The sequence below is a fragment of the Talpa occidentalis genome, unplaced genomic scaffold (assembly GCF_014898055.3).
Source record: "Talpa occidentalis isolate TD23 unplaced genomic scaffold, MPIMG_talOcc4v2.1 talOcc4.17, whole genome shotgun sequence".
In the NCBI taxonomy this organism is placed as follows: Eukaryota; Metazoa; Chordata; class Mammalia; order Eulipotyphla; family Talpidae; genus Talpa; species Talpa occidentalis.
The window spans coordinates 25264953-25283050 of NW_023601754.1; the positions used below are offsets into that span (position 1 = coordinate 25264953).

Genomic DNA, 18098 nt, shown 5'->3' on the forward strand with positions numbered 1-18098 from the left:
GGCAGCCTCGAGTCTCACACGCTGATTACCACGCAAGTCAAAACTCAGGGGAACAAACATAATTCAGATGCAAACCTGATTTAGGGAAACAAAGCCAGCTGAGCCCTTCTCAAGTTGGGAGAACAATGGTGGAGACTGAGCGTCTTCAAGGCTGTACTTAGTGAAAGTGCTTGTGTCCGCTTAGGCCCCAGGGTTTTCTGCACCTTGAGCTCCTCATCAAAGGCTGAGATTGGGCAATTAGGAAAATTAGGACGTCTTCAAAGTATGATGAGGAAATTAGGCGCATAGTCCAGAAGAGGTGACAGTCATGTCTGGGTGGCCCCTGGGGTCTGTGGCCTTTTCTATCGTGATATAACCCACATTCATTCAAGTCCACAACACTGAGTGTGCAGCTTGGTTAGACACACACATGCAGACACACACACCTGCACCCACACACATATGCACTCACACACATGCACAGGAACACACATGTACACACATGCACGCACACACACACATACTTACACACAGCACATGCAGGTGAAAATAGAGAAGCTCCCTGGGCCCTTCCTAGCAGCACTGCCTCCAAGGATTCTGGTATTCTGATTTCTGTCACTCTAAGGGGTTCCAGGTTTTTCAGCTTTGTACACACAGAATCACACTGTGTCTTTTTTAGACACTTTGCCCAACATCATGTCTGCGAGACTGTCCCATGTTGCCCTGGGGCCCTGCCTGTCCTTTCGTAGGGTGGAAGAGTATTCCATTTGTCTTTTCCATCCTACTGTTGATGGGTGTTTGGGCTGTGTCCAGGGCGGGGTACAAGGAATAAGGTTGCTGTGACCTTTTTCCTGCAGATGTCTTTGATGGACACTTACTTCCACACGGTCTGGAACTAGGAAGGAGACAGCTGGGCCGTGGGGTGGGGAGAGGCACGCGTGTACACAACCTCGAAGAAGCTGCCCAATGGCCGTTAAACCAATTAGCACCCCCACCAGCAGGATGCTGCTCCAGTGTTGGCAGGTTGGGGTTCGAGGTGGCAGTAGCAGAGACGGACTAGGAGCATCTAGAGGACCAAAGGAAGATCAGGAGAGTCTGGAGTCCCACGGCCCATTGGGGAGGGGGTGACCGACTGTGTCAAGGGCTGAGATGGGAACTGGGAACTGACCGCAACCGGAGGCCAGGGCGACCTGATAAGCAGTGCTTTGGTGGCATCCTAGGAACAGATACCTGCTGAAAAGGGTGGAGAGAAGAGGAGTCTGGGGGCCTGGAAAACTCTTTGCATTGAGCAATTACAATGCAACAGGAGAGGAAGGGGGCAGGTGGGGAAAGTCATCCCAAAGAGAGTTATTTTTCTAAACAGTTTTATTGCAACATAATTCACATCCCATAAAATCTACTCCCCTCTTTAAAGTCTACAATTCGGTAGCTTTTAGCATCAAATATGTAAATATACATAAGTAAAAGAAATCTATATTATATGTGATACATAAACATAATGAATAAAATAGATAAATAAATGCACTTAATATTTTCACAAGATTGTGCAACCATCGCCACTGTGTCTTTTCAGGATGTTTTCATCACCCCAGAGAGAAACGCCATCCCCAGGAGCTGTCGCTCCCCATTCCTCACTCCCCAGTCCCTGGAAGCAACTGATTTTTCTGTCTCTGTGGATTTGGCTGTTCTGGACATTTCCTGCAAGTGGGATCACATGCTATGTGGTGTTTTGTGACTGGCTTCTTCTACTCAGCAGATTTTCAAAGTTCATCCATGTTGTACAATCAGTATATCATTCCTTTTTATTTCTGAATAATATTCCATAGTATCTTACATACAAGACAGGGACCACTTTTGTTTGTCCATTCATCAGTTGATGGACTTTGTTTCCATGTGGAGCGATGATGAAAAATGCTGCTGCTAATAACACTTGTGTGTTAAGTGTTTGTATGGACGTGTTTTCAGTTCTTTTGGGCTTATGCCAAGGAGTGGAATTGCTGGGTCAATTCCCATCTGATTACTTCCTTCTCTCAGTGAAACAGAAAGCAAAGTCACCACTGAAGAAAGAGGACAGAGGAAGGATGGAAGCTGAGCAAAGAAGAGGCTGGGGGAGGAATGAACAGGGAAAATGCCAGCTAGTTGCCACAACATCACAGTCTCTCTCGGCTTAGAGATGATGAATTGGAAGTGAGGCCAGTAGGTATGGTCAGGAGCTTTTCTTTTTTTAATTATTTCTTTTTAAATTTTTTTTGTGTGTAGAAGAACTGGGGTGCAGGCCAGAGGTGCAGAGGGGTGAGAGGATTCACCAGAGACAGAGTGGGGAGCAGAATAGGTAGATCTATGAAATACACTGCTAAGGGGAGCAGCAGGCAGGACAGGAGAGGTCTGCTGCGCTATATGGGTCAGCTACCTGGCTGGGGATCAAACTTAAGCCATCGTGGTCATAGCACTGAGACAACCCTAAGGCCACCAGGGAGGCCCAGGAGTTTTTCTTTAGCCATAGGTAGGCAGATGCAGGTGAGGAGGGGGTGGAGATTCAAGCCTCCAAGGCCTCTGTGGCAGGGTTGCCGGTGCCTGGGGGCAGGAGCAGCCTGCTTCTTAGTGGCTGCAGCAAGAAGCCTCTCTAGAGGGAGGAGGTCTTCATCCTCACACTAGGCCAGCTGACATCTCAAAGCAGGCAGCTAAATCTGGCCAGAGGGCAGGGGTTAGGGAAATTACCAGGAAGCCCCTGCTTGCCTCAGTCTGCTGGGGCCACCAGGACAAAGAACCATTCTGGGTGGCTTAAGTAACAGGCACATGTTGCTCATAGTTCTGGAGGCTGGAAGTCCCGGATCAGCGTGCCAGCCAGGAGGGCTTCTGGCTTGAGGATGCCGCCTTGCCCTGGGTCCTCACATGGCCAGGAGTGAGCAGTCTCTCTGCTGTCCTTTCTCCTAAGGGCCCTAATCCCATCATGAAGGCCCCACCCTCATGGCTGCTTCCAAACCTAATTATTTCCCAAAGGCCCCATCCCAAATGGATCACACTGGGGTTTAGGGCTTCAGCATATGAATTTTGAGGAGAACACAATTTAGTCTAAAGCACCATCCAAAGTGCTCTTGACCTCTATTTAACAAAGACCTCAAATGAGCCCAAGATGCTAAACTTCAGATCAGAGAAAGAGGTTCCTGGCGTATAGGGACATGTCTCTAGTGCAATAGAGGAATCTTCCTTTTTACATTTTCCACTATGTGTCTTATAGAGTTGTGATAAGGGAGCCACAAAAGGCTTGACATGTGATTAGTCTGAACTGAGATGTGCTATCAGTATAAAACATACACCAGGTTTTGAAGACTAATACTAGCTCAATAACATTTTATATGGAGTACAGTTTGAAATAATTTATCAGCTATATTGGGTTAAATAAAGTATATTATTAAATTAATATCACCGGGGCCTCCCCGGTGGCGCAGCGGTTGCGCGCTGGGTTGCGAAGCTGCCCGCGGCCTCTGCGGCGCAGGTTCGATCCCCGGCTGCTTCCCGGCCACCGGAGGAGGGTCCCACATGGCGCGCAGACCTCTCCTGCCGCCCGCTGCTCCCCTCAGCAGTGTACTTCGGTCCTTCTGCCTGCTCTGCTCCCTGCTCTGGCTCTGGTGAATTCTCTCACCCTCCCGCGCTTCTGACTGTACCCAGTGCTTGTATAAACAAAACAAACAAACAAATAAATAAATAAAACATGCCTCTATTAAAAAATTTTTTTAATTAATTAATTAATTAATATCACCGGTTTCTTCTTTTTTTAAATGTGGTTATTAGAAAATCTAAATTTGTGAGGTGTCTTATTTCTGCAGGACAGCAAGAAGGCATGGCGGCCCTCCTGTCCCAGCCCGTGGACTCGTGCACATGGGCTAAGGCTCTCATGGGTACACGGGCTGCACAACCGGGGTCTAGATTTGGTTCACCCCGCAGCGGGGCCAGCCTCAGCGTTGCTCCCGAGGACACTGCCTGGAGTCAGCTGGCAGGAACAGTCACTGGTTGGGGACCGGTCTGATTCTCGTTAGCTTTAGGAACACATAGATAATTAATATTTTTAAACACTAGCACCCCCTGGGTGTGAGATGACTTTGCGGCGTGGAGAGGTCTGTCCACCTTTGCCACTTCCTCTGAGCCAAGCCCATCACGCAGGAGAGCAGGGGGTCATAAGCACCCATCACATTTCATCTGTCTCTTTATTTCCCCCAAAACACATAGTATGAAGTTGCTGTAAGGTGACTAATGCATGTGGAGCAATTCCACTGAATTCCATAAGCCCATCCCCATTCGCTACTTATTCCAGTTGGTTATTAGTATTCAGAGATATTGTCCACACACGTAGTTTAACTATTTCCCTATTGTCCAACACTGGAACTGCTTGCCTTTTTTTCCTGCTATTATAAACAGCAGTACTATTAATATTTTCTTTCCATTTGAATTATTTTATTGGTATGTTTTCCCTGAAGTGAAATTTGTTGGCTGGAAAGTATATACAATTTTATGGTTCCTATGATTTTTTTCTCTTTAAATCACTCTCCCAAAAGACCATCACTGCATTTTCTCCAGAGCTGGGTATATGTCCGTGTCCTTTGCTTCCCCGCAGTCCTACCAGCTCTGGGTTTGATCATTTGCAATTATTTTTACTAATTGGTATATCACAGATATCTCCTTGCATGCACTTAAGCTAATGATAACGAGTAAAGTCCTTCCCTTAAAACCCACAAAAACTGAATAGCCATACCTCAAAAGTATAGGAAAACGCCTTTCAACTCCCTCCATTTGCCAGGACTTGGGGGTCCCCGCAGTGGTACTGCCTCCTGATCCCCAGTTATCATAATGGTCTCAGAAGCCCCCTCCACCTAATAAAGACATCCTCATCCTCCCAGCAGCTGAGAACACATCACAAGTCCCCTTTCCCTGTGCAGTTTTGATGGATCCTGGCATTTCTTAAATGCCATCTGTTGATTGTTCAGGATTGAGACGTTCTGCTTTATATGCAAAAATGTTGCAGGATACATGGCCGATTTGCTATTTGTGGCTTATTAAAGCCTCAGGAAAGCCCCAGGCCTCTCCCTCTACAACTGCATCATCGTGGACCTCATCCGGGCCTGGCTCCTGATTCACAAGACAAGGTAGCCAGGCTCCGAGGGGTGGTGGACAAGAACAGATGCTCCTGGTTGCCCACTAGATGGCACCTCTCAATAACTAATGGGGACAGGACGCTTCTTTCCAAACCCAGGGCCCCAGTCTCCCCAGCTTCCTGCATGGCAAGGCACTCTAGTCTCCAGTCGTATTTATTTCCAAGGTAAACATTTCAAAACACACACACACACACACAAAACAGAAAAAATTAAAAAGTTCATTCTAACTAAAAATACACCATCTGCCTGTGAAAAAAATCTCACTCAGCACACCATGTCAACACCCAAAGCAGGTTAATAACCAGCCTAAAGCAGATGGTTTCTTTTTATAATTACTGGATTCCCCCCACCGAGGTTTCCTCCTCAATTGCCCCTCACCCCTTTGGCACTTTTTCCTGGGTGCTGCCATGGCCCAGTCAGCTGCAGGGGGGGCTGGCTGGCTGAAAGCCCCCTATTCAGGCCTGGGCCTCTCACCCTCTGCTGGCCTGGGCCAGGGTCTCTCAGCATTGTGTGGGCAGGTAGCCACCAAGTAACCCCCACTCGGTCACCCACTCAAAACCACAAAAAACAAATCCAACCAGGACACTAGGAACAGCCCATCACCCTATTTCTTGGTGAGGATGCAATGAAATGGCATCCCAAGCCCTGTTGCTGAGAGAGCAAATTAATGATACTTCCACTCTGGAAAGAACTTTGACTAAATATAACAACAGCTTAAAAAAAACCGCATAATTTTTAATCCGGGAATTTTCCTTTGAGGAGTCTAATATGAATGGAATATTAACACAAAAATATTCAGTGCAACATTGTAATAGGAAATATCAAGTGTTGCAGAATATTATGCAGCCATCACACATGTTTATAACGACATCACAAATATTTAGCGTTAAGTGTAAGTGTTCAAAGACATCTAAACAGTTAGAAAGCAAGTGCATTAAAACACACATACGTGTCATTACAAGGATGGCAGGAAACATACCCACGTTGTTGACATGGTTTTCTGGGTGGTGAGATTTGCAGTGTTTTTCATTATACCTTTCTAGATTTGTCTAGATTTTCAGCAAATAAAAGGAAATGGATCATTTTCAAGGATATTTAAAGGCACAGAGTTAAAGGAGAACACAAGGCATCGGGGAGAGGGGCTGTATGTAAGGAGGGGGCGGCGAGGTCAGCATAGGATCCCCTAATGCCTCTGGTGTCGCCTAAGTTTTATACCAGCCTGGTATTACATTCTCAAAATACATAAATGAAGATTTTCACAAGGAAGATACAGAAACACAAACACTAAAGCATAGCAGCGAGAGGAGTGAGGGGGAAGCACGGAAGAGATTTCAGCAGCTGGAGACGACAGGCCTCAGGTCAGCCCTGCCCTCTGCAAGTCGCCCAGCCCTGGCCAGCAGCGCCAGTGTCACTGACAACATGCTCCACCCCCACGAACCCAGTCAGGAGTCTCCTCTTGGCGTATTTTCTCAGGGGTAGGGCAGGGCTTCGGTGGACACTGGCGCAGGACCGGGCTAGGGCCCCCTGAGTCCCCTGGGGCCAGCAGAGTGGGACTCAGCCCACAGGAATGACAGGGAGGGGCCGGTGATCTAACAAAGGGAGCTGTTACATCCCTGATTTTCCCAGGATCCATTATAGGAACTTTAGAATTCGGCATTGTTCAACATGAAAAAAGCATCCCCTTGAAGCACTAAACCAAAATCTTTATTCTGGCTTCATCTTAATGCCATCCACAAATAAATGTTTCTTTACCTTTAAGCTAAAAAGAGAGCAAGTCTAGACCCCACTAAAGCTATTTTTAAAATGGGGGAAGGCACATCCTGATCATGGATCTTAGTTCAACAAGGAGGGCCAGACTCAGACTGTCCATCCCACGCCTGGTGCCATCAACTCAAGCAGCACATAAATGGCCCAACTGCCACGGTGCCCAGTGCCATCTGCGACCAGCTGAAGAGACATGGCTCCATCCTGAGGCCATCCAGGGTTGAATCCAGCCCAAGCTTTCTTTATATATTTAAAGAGCAGGTTTATTAGGGAAAGGGACAAAAGAGTAAAAGACACTTGCAGAGACACAAGCGGGCAGGAAGAGCTGCCCCGAAAGGGACAGGTTTGCTGAGAGAGGCCTGCATGGTCGCAGGCGGGCGGCCTTGAGGAGAGCTGCCTCTGCTGAGGGAGGTCAGTGAAGAGAAGCCCCGGCATGGGACAGGCAGGCAGGAGGCTGCTGCTCTGCAGTGGAGAGTTGGTAAAAAGAAGGACCTGCATAGCCACAGGTGGGCAGGGGGATTGCTCAGCCCAAAGCTTTCTTGACACACAGAGAAGAGTCAGAACAGTACTCTCCTAGGCAGGAAAGCCTCCCTCTGAGCACCCCAGGGGCCATACTGGTAGGAGCCCCAGAGAGAGCCCCAAGTTCCCACACTGCTGAGGCAGGGAGAGTGCCCAGGGCACCGGCAGCACAGGCCAGTCTCAGGCACTGGCATCGGGTCTCTCTTCCACTGGCATCATTAAGCCTCTGCCCCAGAACCTGCCCCCAGAGGCGTGTGCAGGACTCTGCAGGCCAGAGAAGCTTCACACAAAACCCACGGGAAAGGCCGGTCCAGAAACTTTATTGCAATTTGCTGACACTTACTCAAGTTGTTGTTCTGGAAGCACAAGAGGGAACTTTAGCTGTAAACATTGCTTAGAGATAGCGTATGATCGTAACTTCAAAAAGAGCAAACATTTTTTACTGAAAGTTTTTGATTTAAACAGCATAGCTTCACGTGGGGAGAGTAAACCCCTGGGGGGAACCAGCTCAGGTATGCAGCTGGTGGGACAAGGGGCCAGCACACAGGATGGTCCCCCCAGGAGGCCACTCAGAAGTCTCAGGGTGAGAAAGGGGTGTAGTCACGATGTAAAGGTGATTCCAGGATCAGCTGGCTCCCATGTCCTGAGATCCCAGGGAACCTGGGACCAGTTGATCAACAGATGCTTGGGATAGTCACCCTCAAAAGGTGAGAAGTCCGTGACCTTCCTCCACACTCCTGTTGGAGCCGGAGTGGCTTGGAAACCCACCAATGTCTGTGGCAGCCAGTGGCTGCTCTCCATAGCGCCAGTCACAGGCTTCTGGTTCACATCAGTACACACAACCAGCAACTGCGTCTTCATGAATAATTTCCAAACATGATCCAGCACAGCAATCGCCTCTTTAGCAGATGATATTCAAGTTTAAGTTCATACCCTGGTGGCACCAGCTGCCCATTCACCTTCCTGTGAGTTGGGAGGGTCGTCCAGCAGGAGCGGCCTAGTCATCGTACTGAACTTCCGCCCGCAGCTCCTTGGTGACGTAGCTCGCCAGCATGGCCAGCAGCTGCTGCTGCAGCATCTCACTACTCATGACCAGCGTGGTCAGCTGCACGGCGTCTGTCCAGTCCAGGTGCCTGACGATTGCCGTGGCCTCGTTAACCAGCTTCTGCTGCTCAGAGGGCGGCAGCTCCATTATGATCTGAGGAATTGGCTTGAACTGTCCACTCGTCATCCAGGCCCCTAAAAGACCCCCAACAGCCCCCCCTAGAAAACAAGGAAGGTTCAATTAGCCGGGCCTGAGTTGCAAACCATGGCCTGGGGTTCTCGCTGAGAGCATGTTCCCTGTCATGGCTAGTGGGCATGTGGTGAGTGGCCAGAACAGGCTCAGCTTCTGCCTGCTCTCCAGATAGCACAGAGAGCAAGGGTTATGCAGTCTTCACTCCAGTTGGCCCAGACAATTGACACCCAAACAGGCCCTCCTCTGAGCTCCACACTCACAGGAATGACCCAGAGCATCTCCCAACTGGCAGCTGGACTAACTAAAACCCCCTTCATGGGCTCAAGGCCTCCATGCGCCTATAAATCTCTCTCCTCACAGCAGAGAGGACTGAGAAGCAAATGCATTTTCAAAGAAAATCATTTCCATAGTGAGGCTGAGTTTCCTCTATCAAGTGACCAGATGGTCTTTGCCCTTGAATTTTGGAAATTTCCAGAGAAATCATGTGCTCAAAGGCCTCTGGGGACAGACAGGCTCTTCTCCTGAAGCAATGTCTTTCACTAACAAATGATAAATAACACATTTAACGTTCTCAACTATTTTTCTTTCTGCTGCACTAAAAGAAGGGCACATTTTTACATGTCAATCTGTGGACAAAGTTAGGCCATCTGACTTTGGGATCTGAAGACCTTGGGTCCACAGGCTCCCATCATACAAGGCCAGGCATGTCTGCTGAGGGGCCCAAACTCAAGTGCCTGCAGAGACCAGGCAGGAACAAACAGGAGTGCAGTGAGGGAGTGAACTTGGGGTGCCCAGAGAGCAGAGTCCCTGTCTCAAAGGGCAGTGGCTATCCCTTGCCAGCCAGCTGCTAGCACATGAATATCAGATTTATATTTTTAAAAGTTTCCATGATTTTAAAAAGTGTGATCAGAGATTCAGAAGCAGCAGCCAAGCTGGGCTTAGAGTTCTCTTGGAGAGATCAGAGAACAGAAGGGGAGGCAATAACTTTCACGGTGGAGACAGTTGGCCCACAAGGCCAGGGAACATCATCAGGGAGGGGAGCGGGTGCCATGTGCCCTGAGATGGAGTCTGCACAGGGTGCTCCCCTCTTGGTGCTCACTCCAAAGAGCTGTAAGCCCATCTTGTCACGAGAAAGGCATCAGGGAAAGCCAACTGAGAGGCATTCTACAAAACACCTACCCAGTGCCCTCAAACCCATCAAGGTTGTGAAAAACACGGAAGGTCCAATAAACTGTTACAGACCAGGGGAGGCTAGGGAGACACACAGATTAAATGTAGTATCTCGAGCTGACTCCTGGACAGAGAAAGATCACTGCTGCAAAAACTGGTGACTCCAAGTTAAGTCTGAAGAATTGTTAGTAGTGACCTATCAGACTTGGTTTCTTAGTCCTGACAACTGTGCTGTGGCCATAGATGTTAAGGATGGGGCACTGAATCGGGGTGAGGGGTAGATGGGAATTCTTTGTACTCTCTTTCCAGTTTCACTGTAAAACTAATATTATTCCCAAATAAAAGGTTTATCTGGAAGAATGCAGCCCATGGGAGAAGTGTCTGCAGACTGGACCCCATCGGTGAGCAGAGGAAGGTATCCTCCCCCAAGGCCCCAACACCCCAGGAAGCCTGATTCTCCTCTGAGCCTCAGGCCCTGGAGGCTGAGCCCTGACCCGGACAGGCTTCCCCTCTGCTCTGAAAGAAAGGAACATTCTGGGAGGGAAAGCTAGTAATTTACAAGTTTTACTGAACTTTTCCCCATGACACCAGTGAAACGCTTAGCACGCCGTCAAGAGTTGCACTCATCTGCACTAAACCTTTATGAGAACATCAATATTTGATTTAGAGCAGCACTTAATGCACAAAGTCACCAGGAATATCGACCAGCAAATTACTAAGTCTTTGGAGAAGAGAAAATTCCTTTGTTTTCTGGGTAGAATGATGCTTTCACCCATGACCAGGGCTGCAAGTTGCAAATCTCCCAGGTTCTCGTTGCAGACATCCTGCTCACTACAGTTTTTACTCAATCTGAATAAAATATGTCCTTCCAAAATGGCGTTTGGGCACAGCTACATGATAAATGATCCCGGCCAGTCCTCCCGAGCACACAAGCTGGGGCGGGACAAAGGTGTGGAAGGTCACTGAAGAAGCAGCTAAAGACGTGGTCCTGTCTCCTTCCTCCTTGCCGACCTCCCAGATGGCGAGAGGATGAGGTCAGGACTCACTAATTCACAGTTTGGAAAGGGAAATGTAGAAAGGGAAAGTCTGAGGCCACCCACATACTGAGTCTTCTCCCCAGTGTGGCCTGGGTTTGATGAAACGTCTTTGAATGTCCATCCAGGTACCTAAGGGAAGAGCAGAGCAGAAGCCGGGCCAGCACGCAGGGCCAGGTAGTGGCCTCAGCAGAGTGGTCATCACTGCAGCTTCTGACACATAGAGACTCGGGCCACATAGAAAGGATCTCGCCAGAACGCAAGCTGCCTGCCCGGCTCCCAGGACAGCTGCCTTGCCCAGCCCACAGATGGTTCTCCCAAGGGCGGCGTGCTTCCTGATAAACCTTTTATTTGGGAATAATATTAGCTTTACAGTGAAACTGCGAAGAGTACAAAGAATTCCCATCTACTCCTCACCCTAATTCAGTGCCCCGTCCTTAACATCCACTATAGCCACAGCACAGTGTCAGAACTAAGAAACCGGGGAGGCATTCGGGGAATAGCCCTGCACCCATGTGGCAAGCCACGCCTTTGGCAGAGGCTCTGTGTCCACAATCCACCTCAAGGGACGCCTTATCTGGCTCCTCCTCCTGTTTGCCTAACTGGCACCCAGCTCTCTGACTCTGCCCAGGGGTCAGGCCACAGCCCTGAACCAGCAGAGCTTCCAGGGCCCCAACACAGGCATTCTTCCTGCTCCTAATTCAAAAGAAGCAACTTCTTCCTAGGGCCCAAGACCAATGGGGAAATGTGCCAAACTTTCATTCATTGCCAGAAATTGGTCCCCAAGTAGATGCAGGCAGGGAAACAATGAGGCAGGGGTGAGCACTTGGGAGTGAGTCCGTGGCCTTTTCTGCACTGGGAACTTTGCTTTCAGAATGGGCAGGCTCAGGTGCAACTGCAGACCGCATCTGCTCCCAGCAGGGGCTCGGCAACCCCAGCTTCCCCCCGACCCCACTTCTGAAGTGGGGTGTAATGATGATGGGGAGGGAGGTCATCCAAAGGACCCAGGGCCCTGGTATCTTCAGACTCTAAGGCCTGGGGAAAGGCACCTCCAGGTCTTCATGACACGGACGCCCTACACTGAAGGGACGTCGCACAAGGTTGTATTTTTACTAGGACAAATTATGTCCAAGCTCATCTCACAGAAGCAATCACAACTCCACCATCTCCTCACAAAGGGCATGGGGCGCCACTAAGGCCTCTCAAGACACCGCTGAGGTTGCTGCCCTAGCTAGGCATCTGCACTTACCCACGGCAAGTCCCGGGGGGCCACCAACCAAGCCACCGACGAAGGCCACAGCCCCTGTGACCAGGGCGCCCCTGCCCGAGTGCTTGACGGCCGCCCGCATCTTCCTCTTCTCGGACACAGAGCATAGCAGCTTCATGATGTCCTCCACCACGATGGGCATCTTGGCAGGCCTCAAGGTAAGGATTTCAGAGGGGGAGTTTTAACGAGTGTAAGGGCATTTCCACCCGAATAGTACTCGCCCTGGAGTTTTGAAGAAGGGCTCCCATTTTGGGTGGAGAACATTAGCTCCATCTCCACCACAGACAGCATCCACTGATGCCACAAGTTCGTTGCCACAGAGAAAGCAAGGCAGCGCCAGACAGAGCCAGAAGAGTGAGTGGGTGAAAGGTCTCCTTTGCCTTCTGATGAACTTGATTTATGGCAGATAAAGCAGCTGCCTGGCCACAGGCCCCACCAGTTCATGACAAGGGAGGCCAGCCTGACCTCCCCCGTATCAGCAACCTTGCAACGGCTCAGGCATGAGGGTGGAAATTCCCCAATTCCCTGTCTCATGTCCCCCTCTGTAGGACAGGGTATCCAAGCTCATGCCAGGTCAGAGGAGGGGGGTGGACAGGGCACTGCAACCACACTGGCCTTGCGTGACCTGAGCAGTGTCAGGTGGGGATAAACCACTGACAGGCTGGACACCTGTAAGGTGTGCACAGAATGGGTGCGCTGGCCAAACATTGCAGACCCAGGCAGGATGGCTGTGGATGAACTTGTTGCTAATAAATACTACTGAAGCCAATCCAGTTCTGCACATGGGAAGTAAAGGCAGTAAAATCACTTATTATGATTGTTTCATATAGAAACAATCTATATGAAATCAAAGAATTAAGAAATCAAAGAATTCCAGGGGGGTTGCATATGTGTGGACAGACACAGATGAATGGGTGAACCTTCAGAATAATGACTTTTAGAACAATTCTCTGGGATCAGGAAACTGTGAGTCACACTAACAGGAAAATGCAGGGGCCAGGATCCTGTAGCCTCTGCCTGGGGTCATGGGGATGGAGCCCCAACACGGACCAGCCCCAGGAGGGCTGGGAGTAAGGTCAAAGTGGCCTCAAGGGCCTCCCCTGGTGGTACAGCGGTTGAGCGCTGGGCTGTGAAGCTGCCCGCAGTCTCTGCGGCACTGGTTCGATCCCAGGCCACCACGAGGGTCCCACATGGCACGCAGACCTCTCCTGCTGTACCCGCTGTTCCCCTCATCAGTGTATTTCGTCAGTCTGCCTGTTCTGTTCCCTGCTCTGGCTCTGGTGAATTCTCTCAATCTCCTGCATTTCTGACTGTACCCAGTGCTTGTATAAATAAATAAATAAATCTTTAAAAAAAAAAAAAAGTGGCCTCAAGCTGGTGCTTCTCCTTCCAGTCAGTGGCTCCAGGCTCCCTGGGAATTTTCCTTTCTCACCAACACTCCCCTTTCGCTCATGGCTGACACTTGCAGTCACTAAAGGAACCTGACGGGGCAGAAGTTTAGAGCAAAACCATTGCTCCCTGTCTTTGGTTACAGGAACCTTTTATGGCCCAAAGATAATACAGAACAGGTCTCTGCTGTAAAATTATCCTCCCAATTCTGGGAAAGAAGCTTGAACACCTAGAAAATCTGCAGATCTCTGATCTCACCACACTCAGGTATTCAGAACTTCTCTAGAGTCCCACAGATGCCTGTGCTCCACCCCCTGAGGGTTCCCCCTTTTATACCCCCTTATTTATTCCTGAGATCAGAGATTGTCCCAGGCACACAGGAATCACTGGCTAGTCTGGATGGGGGACAGGCTGCCTTTCCAACAAGCACCCAAACTGGTCCTGTGACCTCACTTTGGGCAGCTGGAGAGCACGACCCAGGACTTCAGATGCCGTTACTCAGTCCTCAAGTTCAGAAATTGCAAACAGGCATCCCCCAGATGTGTGGGGGTTAGCAAGAGGGTGTGACAGGAAGTGCAGAAACAGGCCCTGCAGGGTTGACCAAGGTCCAACAGGAGAGTCAGGGCCCCCCCTTCCCTAGCTCCTAGGAGCTAAGACCTGCCCTGAGTTCCAGGCCCCTCTGCTCACCAGTGGCATCCATTACAGACACAAAACATGACTCCCTACCCTCCCCAGCAAAGCCCCCTTCCACTCTTTGAGAGGTCAAGCTTGTCACATAATAAAATAGCATGGTAACAGCAAAAGAACTGTACTCGACAGAAGCCACTCAGAAATGGAGATGTGGACAGCATACCCTGATTTACCTAGTAGCCACGGTCCCGTGAAGCTATGCAGGCAAACAAAATGAATTTTACTTCAAATACATACTAAGACCACCACAGGGATTAATTTCGTAGTGAAACCTTTCCAAAACCTAAAAATCCTCCTGTAAATTATCTAATCACCTTCTAGCTTAGCTCTGATTTATAGCCAGCTCTTTATCTGTCAGTGACACTGACAAAAGGGAGAGGAAGCTCAACCAAGCCCCGCCGTGCTCGGTCTGCTAGGCTGCCTTCAAGCCCAGACACCACTCCTCACACAGGTTTTCTATGGAACTACGGATGTTGAGATCACAACAGTTCCTGCACAGCAAGAAAATACATGGAAAAGAGGCAGGAAACAGATACATACCCACTTCATCCTCTATAGTCTATCAAAAAAAAAAAAAAAAAGAAAAAGAAAGAAACCCAGCTTCTGACCTGCTCTGAATGACTTTTAAGTCAAAACCCACAGGGGCTAATGAGGCGTCATTGTGTAAATGCTACTTCCAACCTCCACTTAGCCCAGCCAGGCCAACACAAGGCACACGCCCAGGGCTCTGCAGAACTGGAGGGCCAGCAGGTGTCCCCGTGTGTAGGAGGGCAGGGGGAGGAAGCAGCTCAGCTCCAACTGGGTTCGATAGCACTACGCCACGGGTGGGGGCGGCAGTGTGAATGCCTCCATCCAGGGGAAAGCAGCTTTAATTTCCTCGCAAGAATCATTTTAGAAGTTAGAGCATCAATAGATTCTTGTTGTAAAAGAAAGGCTTATAACCCCATCTTCTGAGCTCTTACTAAAAGCTCACCTCCCAACTCCAGGCTTGCCTGCCAGACTGAGAAGGAAGCCAATGTTGGTCCCTTTCACCCACTCCAAGGCTGCCTTTTGTCTGTAAGCTGCAAGGGAGCAGATGAGTGGGGAGGCCGCAGGGAGCATGGACAGACCTCAGAAGGGTGGGAGTGTGGCTTCCCTCCGCACTCAATTCACACCTATTTTAGAGTCAAAACAGGCTCTGGTCACAGGAAACCCATCTGCCTGCTACAGGGAAGGCAAATGTCAACTGAAGCCCTGGTTTCTTGCAAGTGCCCAGGCTGGTCTGCATTGCAGCAATGTTCTGGGGGAAAGGGAGTTAAGTTCATCCCTGGGACAACAGCCAGGCTTTCTGAAATGGACCAGATAATGAGAGAGGAGGAAGAGGAAGACTTCAGAGCTCACACAGACTTCCACGCACCCTGTTCTCTAAAAAAAAAATTAGAAAAGAGGGACTTCTTGAGAGTCAGTATCCTCACTCACCTGGAGCCTCATACCTCATACTTCTGAGACACAAGGCAAGCTAGGGTTATTAGGCAGTTTTAGGGACAGTGCAGGAGGGGACCTCTGAAGAATTTAGGGAGGCTTCAGAGATAAGGACAACCAAGGGAATATAACCAATTCCACTGGGAAAAACAAACATCCCAGGACCATTGTTAACAAAATGGGAAAAACAAACATTCTAGAACCACGGACAATATCCAGAATGGTCCTGGTTTTCTTCAGGTGATAAAGATAAGGTATGGAGATGCTCTCCCGGAAGACTAGGCCATAAAGATAAAGATGTAACAAATGGGGAAAGACAAACCTGTTAGATAAGGAATGTGAAGATCCCCCACGCAGTAGCAAATTAAGTGAGACAGCCGAGAACTGACCAATCACAAAGAGACTGGTGGAGCTTTAGAATAATCAGGGAAAGAAGGTATATATTCCCTGAGACACGACTCCACTTTGGCTTCCTTGCCCCTCCCAGGCCTGGTTCCCTGGCCTGGGAGTCCCACTTTATTTCTGTTCCTTTTCTCCTCAATAAACTTTTTCATTTTATAAACAAACCTGCCTCTTCTCGCTTGCTTGTCTGAGCATCTGGGAAGTTCCTGCTGCAGCTTCGTGAGACACCAACCCGTGGGGGTCTAGTGGCTGGGACTCAGCGCTGCCCCTGCAGCCTGAGATCCGTTCCTGGCTGAGAGACTAGGCCTGACAATTCCAGTATCACTTCCTACTTCTCTGGTGCAAGTTGCAAACCTGCCCTGTGAAGCTGACCCATCAACCTTTGTCTTCCCACCTCTCCAGGCCCCAGGGCAAAGGCAGCAGGGATCTATTACCAGCAAACATTGATTAGCTCAGTTTTTTAATGAATCCATTACCAGTATCTAAAAATCTGGAGATTTCATGGACACCTCAAATTCCTGATTTCTCTCCAAAGATCAGAAGAAGGAGCCACAACAGATCAACCTTCTTGTAGCCACCCAGGCCACAGTCCCCCAGGGGTGCACCTCACCTACCTAACTGGCCCGTTAATAACCAGGGGACTTCACAGCCTCTCAAAGTATCCTTGTTTCTTTCATTTTCTTTTTCTTTTTTTTTTTTTGGCTAAAGAAGCTGCTAGTTTCACCAAAAGGAACCTTCCCTCCTAAGTCCTAAACACCCGTCCTGATCAAGTCTAAACTGAGACCTAGGCCCTTCCCAGAGGTCAAGTGGGGGGCAAGCTGAGCGGGTCTCCAGCTCAAATTCCACCTGGCCTGCTAATACCCGCCTCGGGCACACACCAGGGAGGTCCCGCACCACACCCCGTCCCAGAGACAGCGCCCCGCTGGGAGCGACGCCCCGAAATTCAACTGCCTGGATTCTAACCCCACTCTCTCCCGCTTCTGCTGACTTCTGGTGTGACTTTGGGTCTCCGTGCCTCAGTTTCTCCGTAAGGAAAATGAATGCACTCAGCGTCCAGCGCAGCGGCAGGAAGGTCAGGCAGGCCCCGCCGGCCCCGAGATCGCGCCCCGCCGCCCCTCCCTCGCGCCGGGCCTTCACCTGGGGGCAGCGGTCGCGCCGGGCCTGCACCTGGGGGACGCGCCAGCGGGCAGCGGCCGCGCGGCGTCGGGTCAAAGGCCGCGCGCGGAGAGGAGGCTCGGCGCTGCGGCTCTCGGCGCCCGCTCCCGGCAGAGGCCGGCCCGGGCCGCGTCCCGGCTCCCGCGCCAGCCGGGCTCGGGGTGGCGCAGGCCCCGCCCGCCCCGCGGAGGGTCGCACAGGCCCCGGGCGCGGCCGCGCGCACGCCCCGCCCTGCCGCCTTCCGCCCGCGCGCGGGGCCTTCCGGGTCGCCGCCGCCGCGTCCCGCTCCGCGCCGGCCCAGGCCCCGGAGCGCCTGGAGGGCGCCGCGGGAGGAGCGCGCCCGGGGTGGCGAGGGGCGTCTGCCTCGGGGCCCCTGCGGCCCCAAGGCTGTGCTGCTGCCCGCCCCACCGGCTCTTCCACCCCTCGCCCCACACACACCTTTTAGATGGGAGTTCCCTTGCGCCTTCCCGACTCCTGGGACACCCCCTTTTCTTTTCCTCCCCTCCCCCAAACCCCGCCCCCACTGTGCTGGCCCTTGGGGCCTCTGGGTCTGGAGTCTGGAAAGATGAGGAGGTGGCTTTTCTCTTGGGGTTCCAAGGGGAGGGGCAAGTCCAGCCTCCAGGGCAAAGCTGAGGTTGGGGAACCTCTTGAGAGGGTGCCTAGGACATGAGGGGTGCGTATGTGGGGGTCGGGGGGAAAGCCCAAGGGCCAGGGAGTACTGTAGTGGGGCATCGGGAGATGGCCTTGGCCTTGTGCAGCACCCCATGCCAAGAAAGGGATGTCCCAAAGCTAATTCCATACAGGCTTTGTGGACTCCACCCCCACCCCAGGTCAAAGCCAAAGACACTGGGAACTCCAAATCCCATCACCACCAAAGGGAA

General features: G+C 50.8%; 1 protein-coding gene across 3 annotated transcripts; it reads right to left on the bottom strand.

Annotated features, from left to right (window-relative positions):
• Positions 1 to 3579: 3579 nt before the first annotated feature.
• CUNH19orf12 (chromosome unknown C19orf12 homolog) lies at positions 3580 to 17675 on the bottom strand. Of its 3 annotated transcripts, none has more exons than XM_037516341.2 (3): positions 17656 to 17675; positions 12103 to 12272; positions 3580 to 8675 (listed from the first exon to the last, which is right to left on the bottom strand). In XM_037516341.2, exons 2-3 carry the CDS (start codon positions 12260 to 12262, stop codon positions 8410 to 8412), a joined length of 426 nt encoding a protein of 141 aa, XP_037372238.1. In that variant the 5' UTR covers positions 12263 to 12272; positions 17656 to 17675; the 3' UTR covers positions 3580 to 8409. The 3 variants fall into 3 exon arrangements, with proteins under 3 accessions (XP_037372238.1, XP_037372240.1, XP_037372239.1); XM_037516343.2 differs by lacking the exon at positions 17656 to 17675 and adding an exon at positions 17200 to 17258; XM_037516342.2 differs by lacking the exons at positions 12103 to 12272; positions 17656 to 17675 and adding an exon at positions 17200 to 17224.
• Between the last annotated feature and the right edge of the window lie 423 nt (positions 17676 to 18098).

Coding starts and splice junctions, on each gene's coding strand:
- CUNH19orf12 (XM_037516341.2), bottom strand. CDS start 12,262: ATGCCCATCGTGGTGGAGGACATCATGAAGCTGCTATGCTCTGTGTCC. Junction 8,676..12,102: donor CCCCCCGGGACTTGCCGTGG/GTAAGTGCAGAT, acceptor CTTGTTTTCTAG/GGGGGGCTGTTGGGGGTCTT.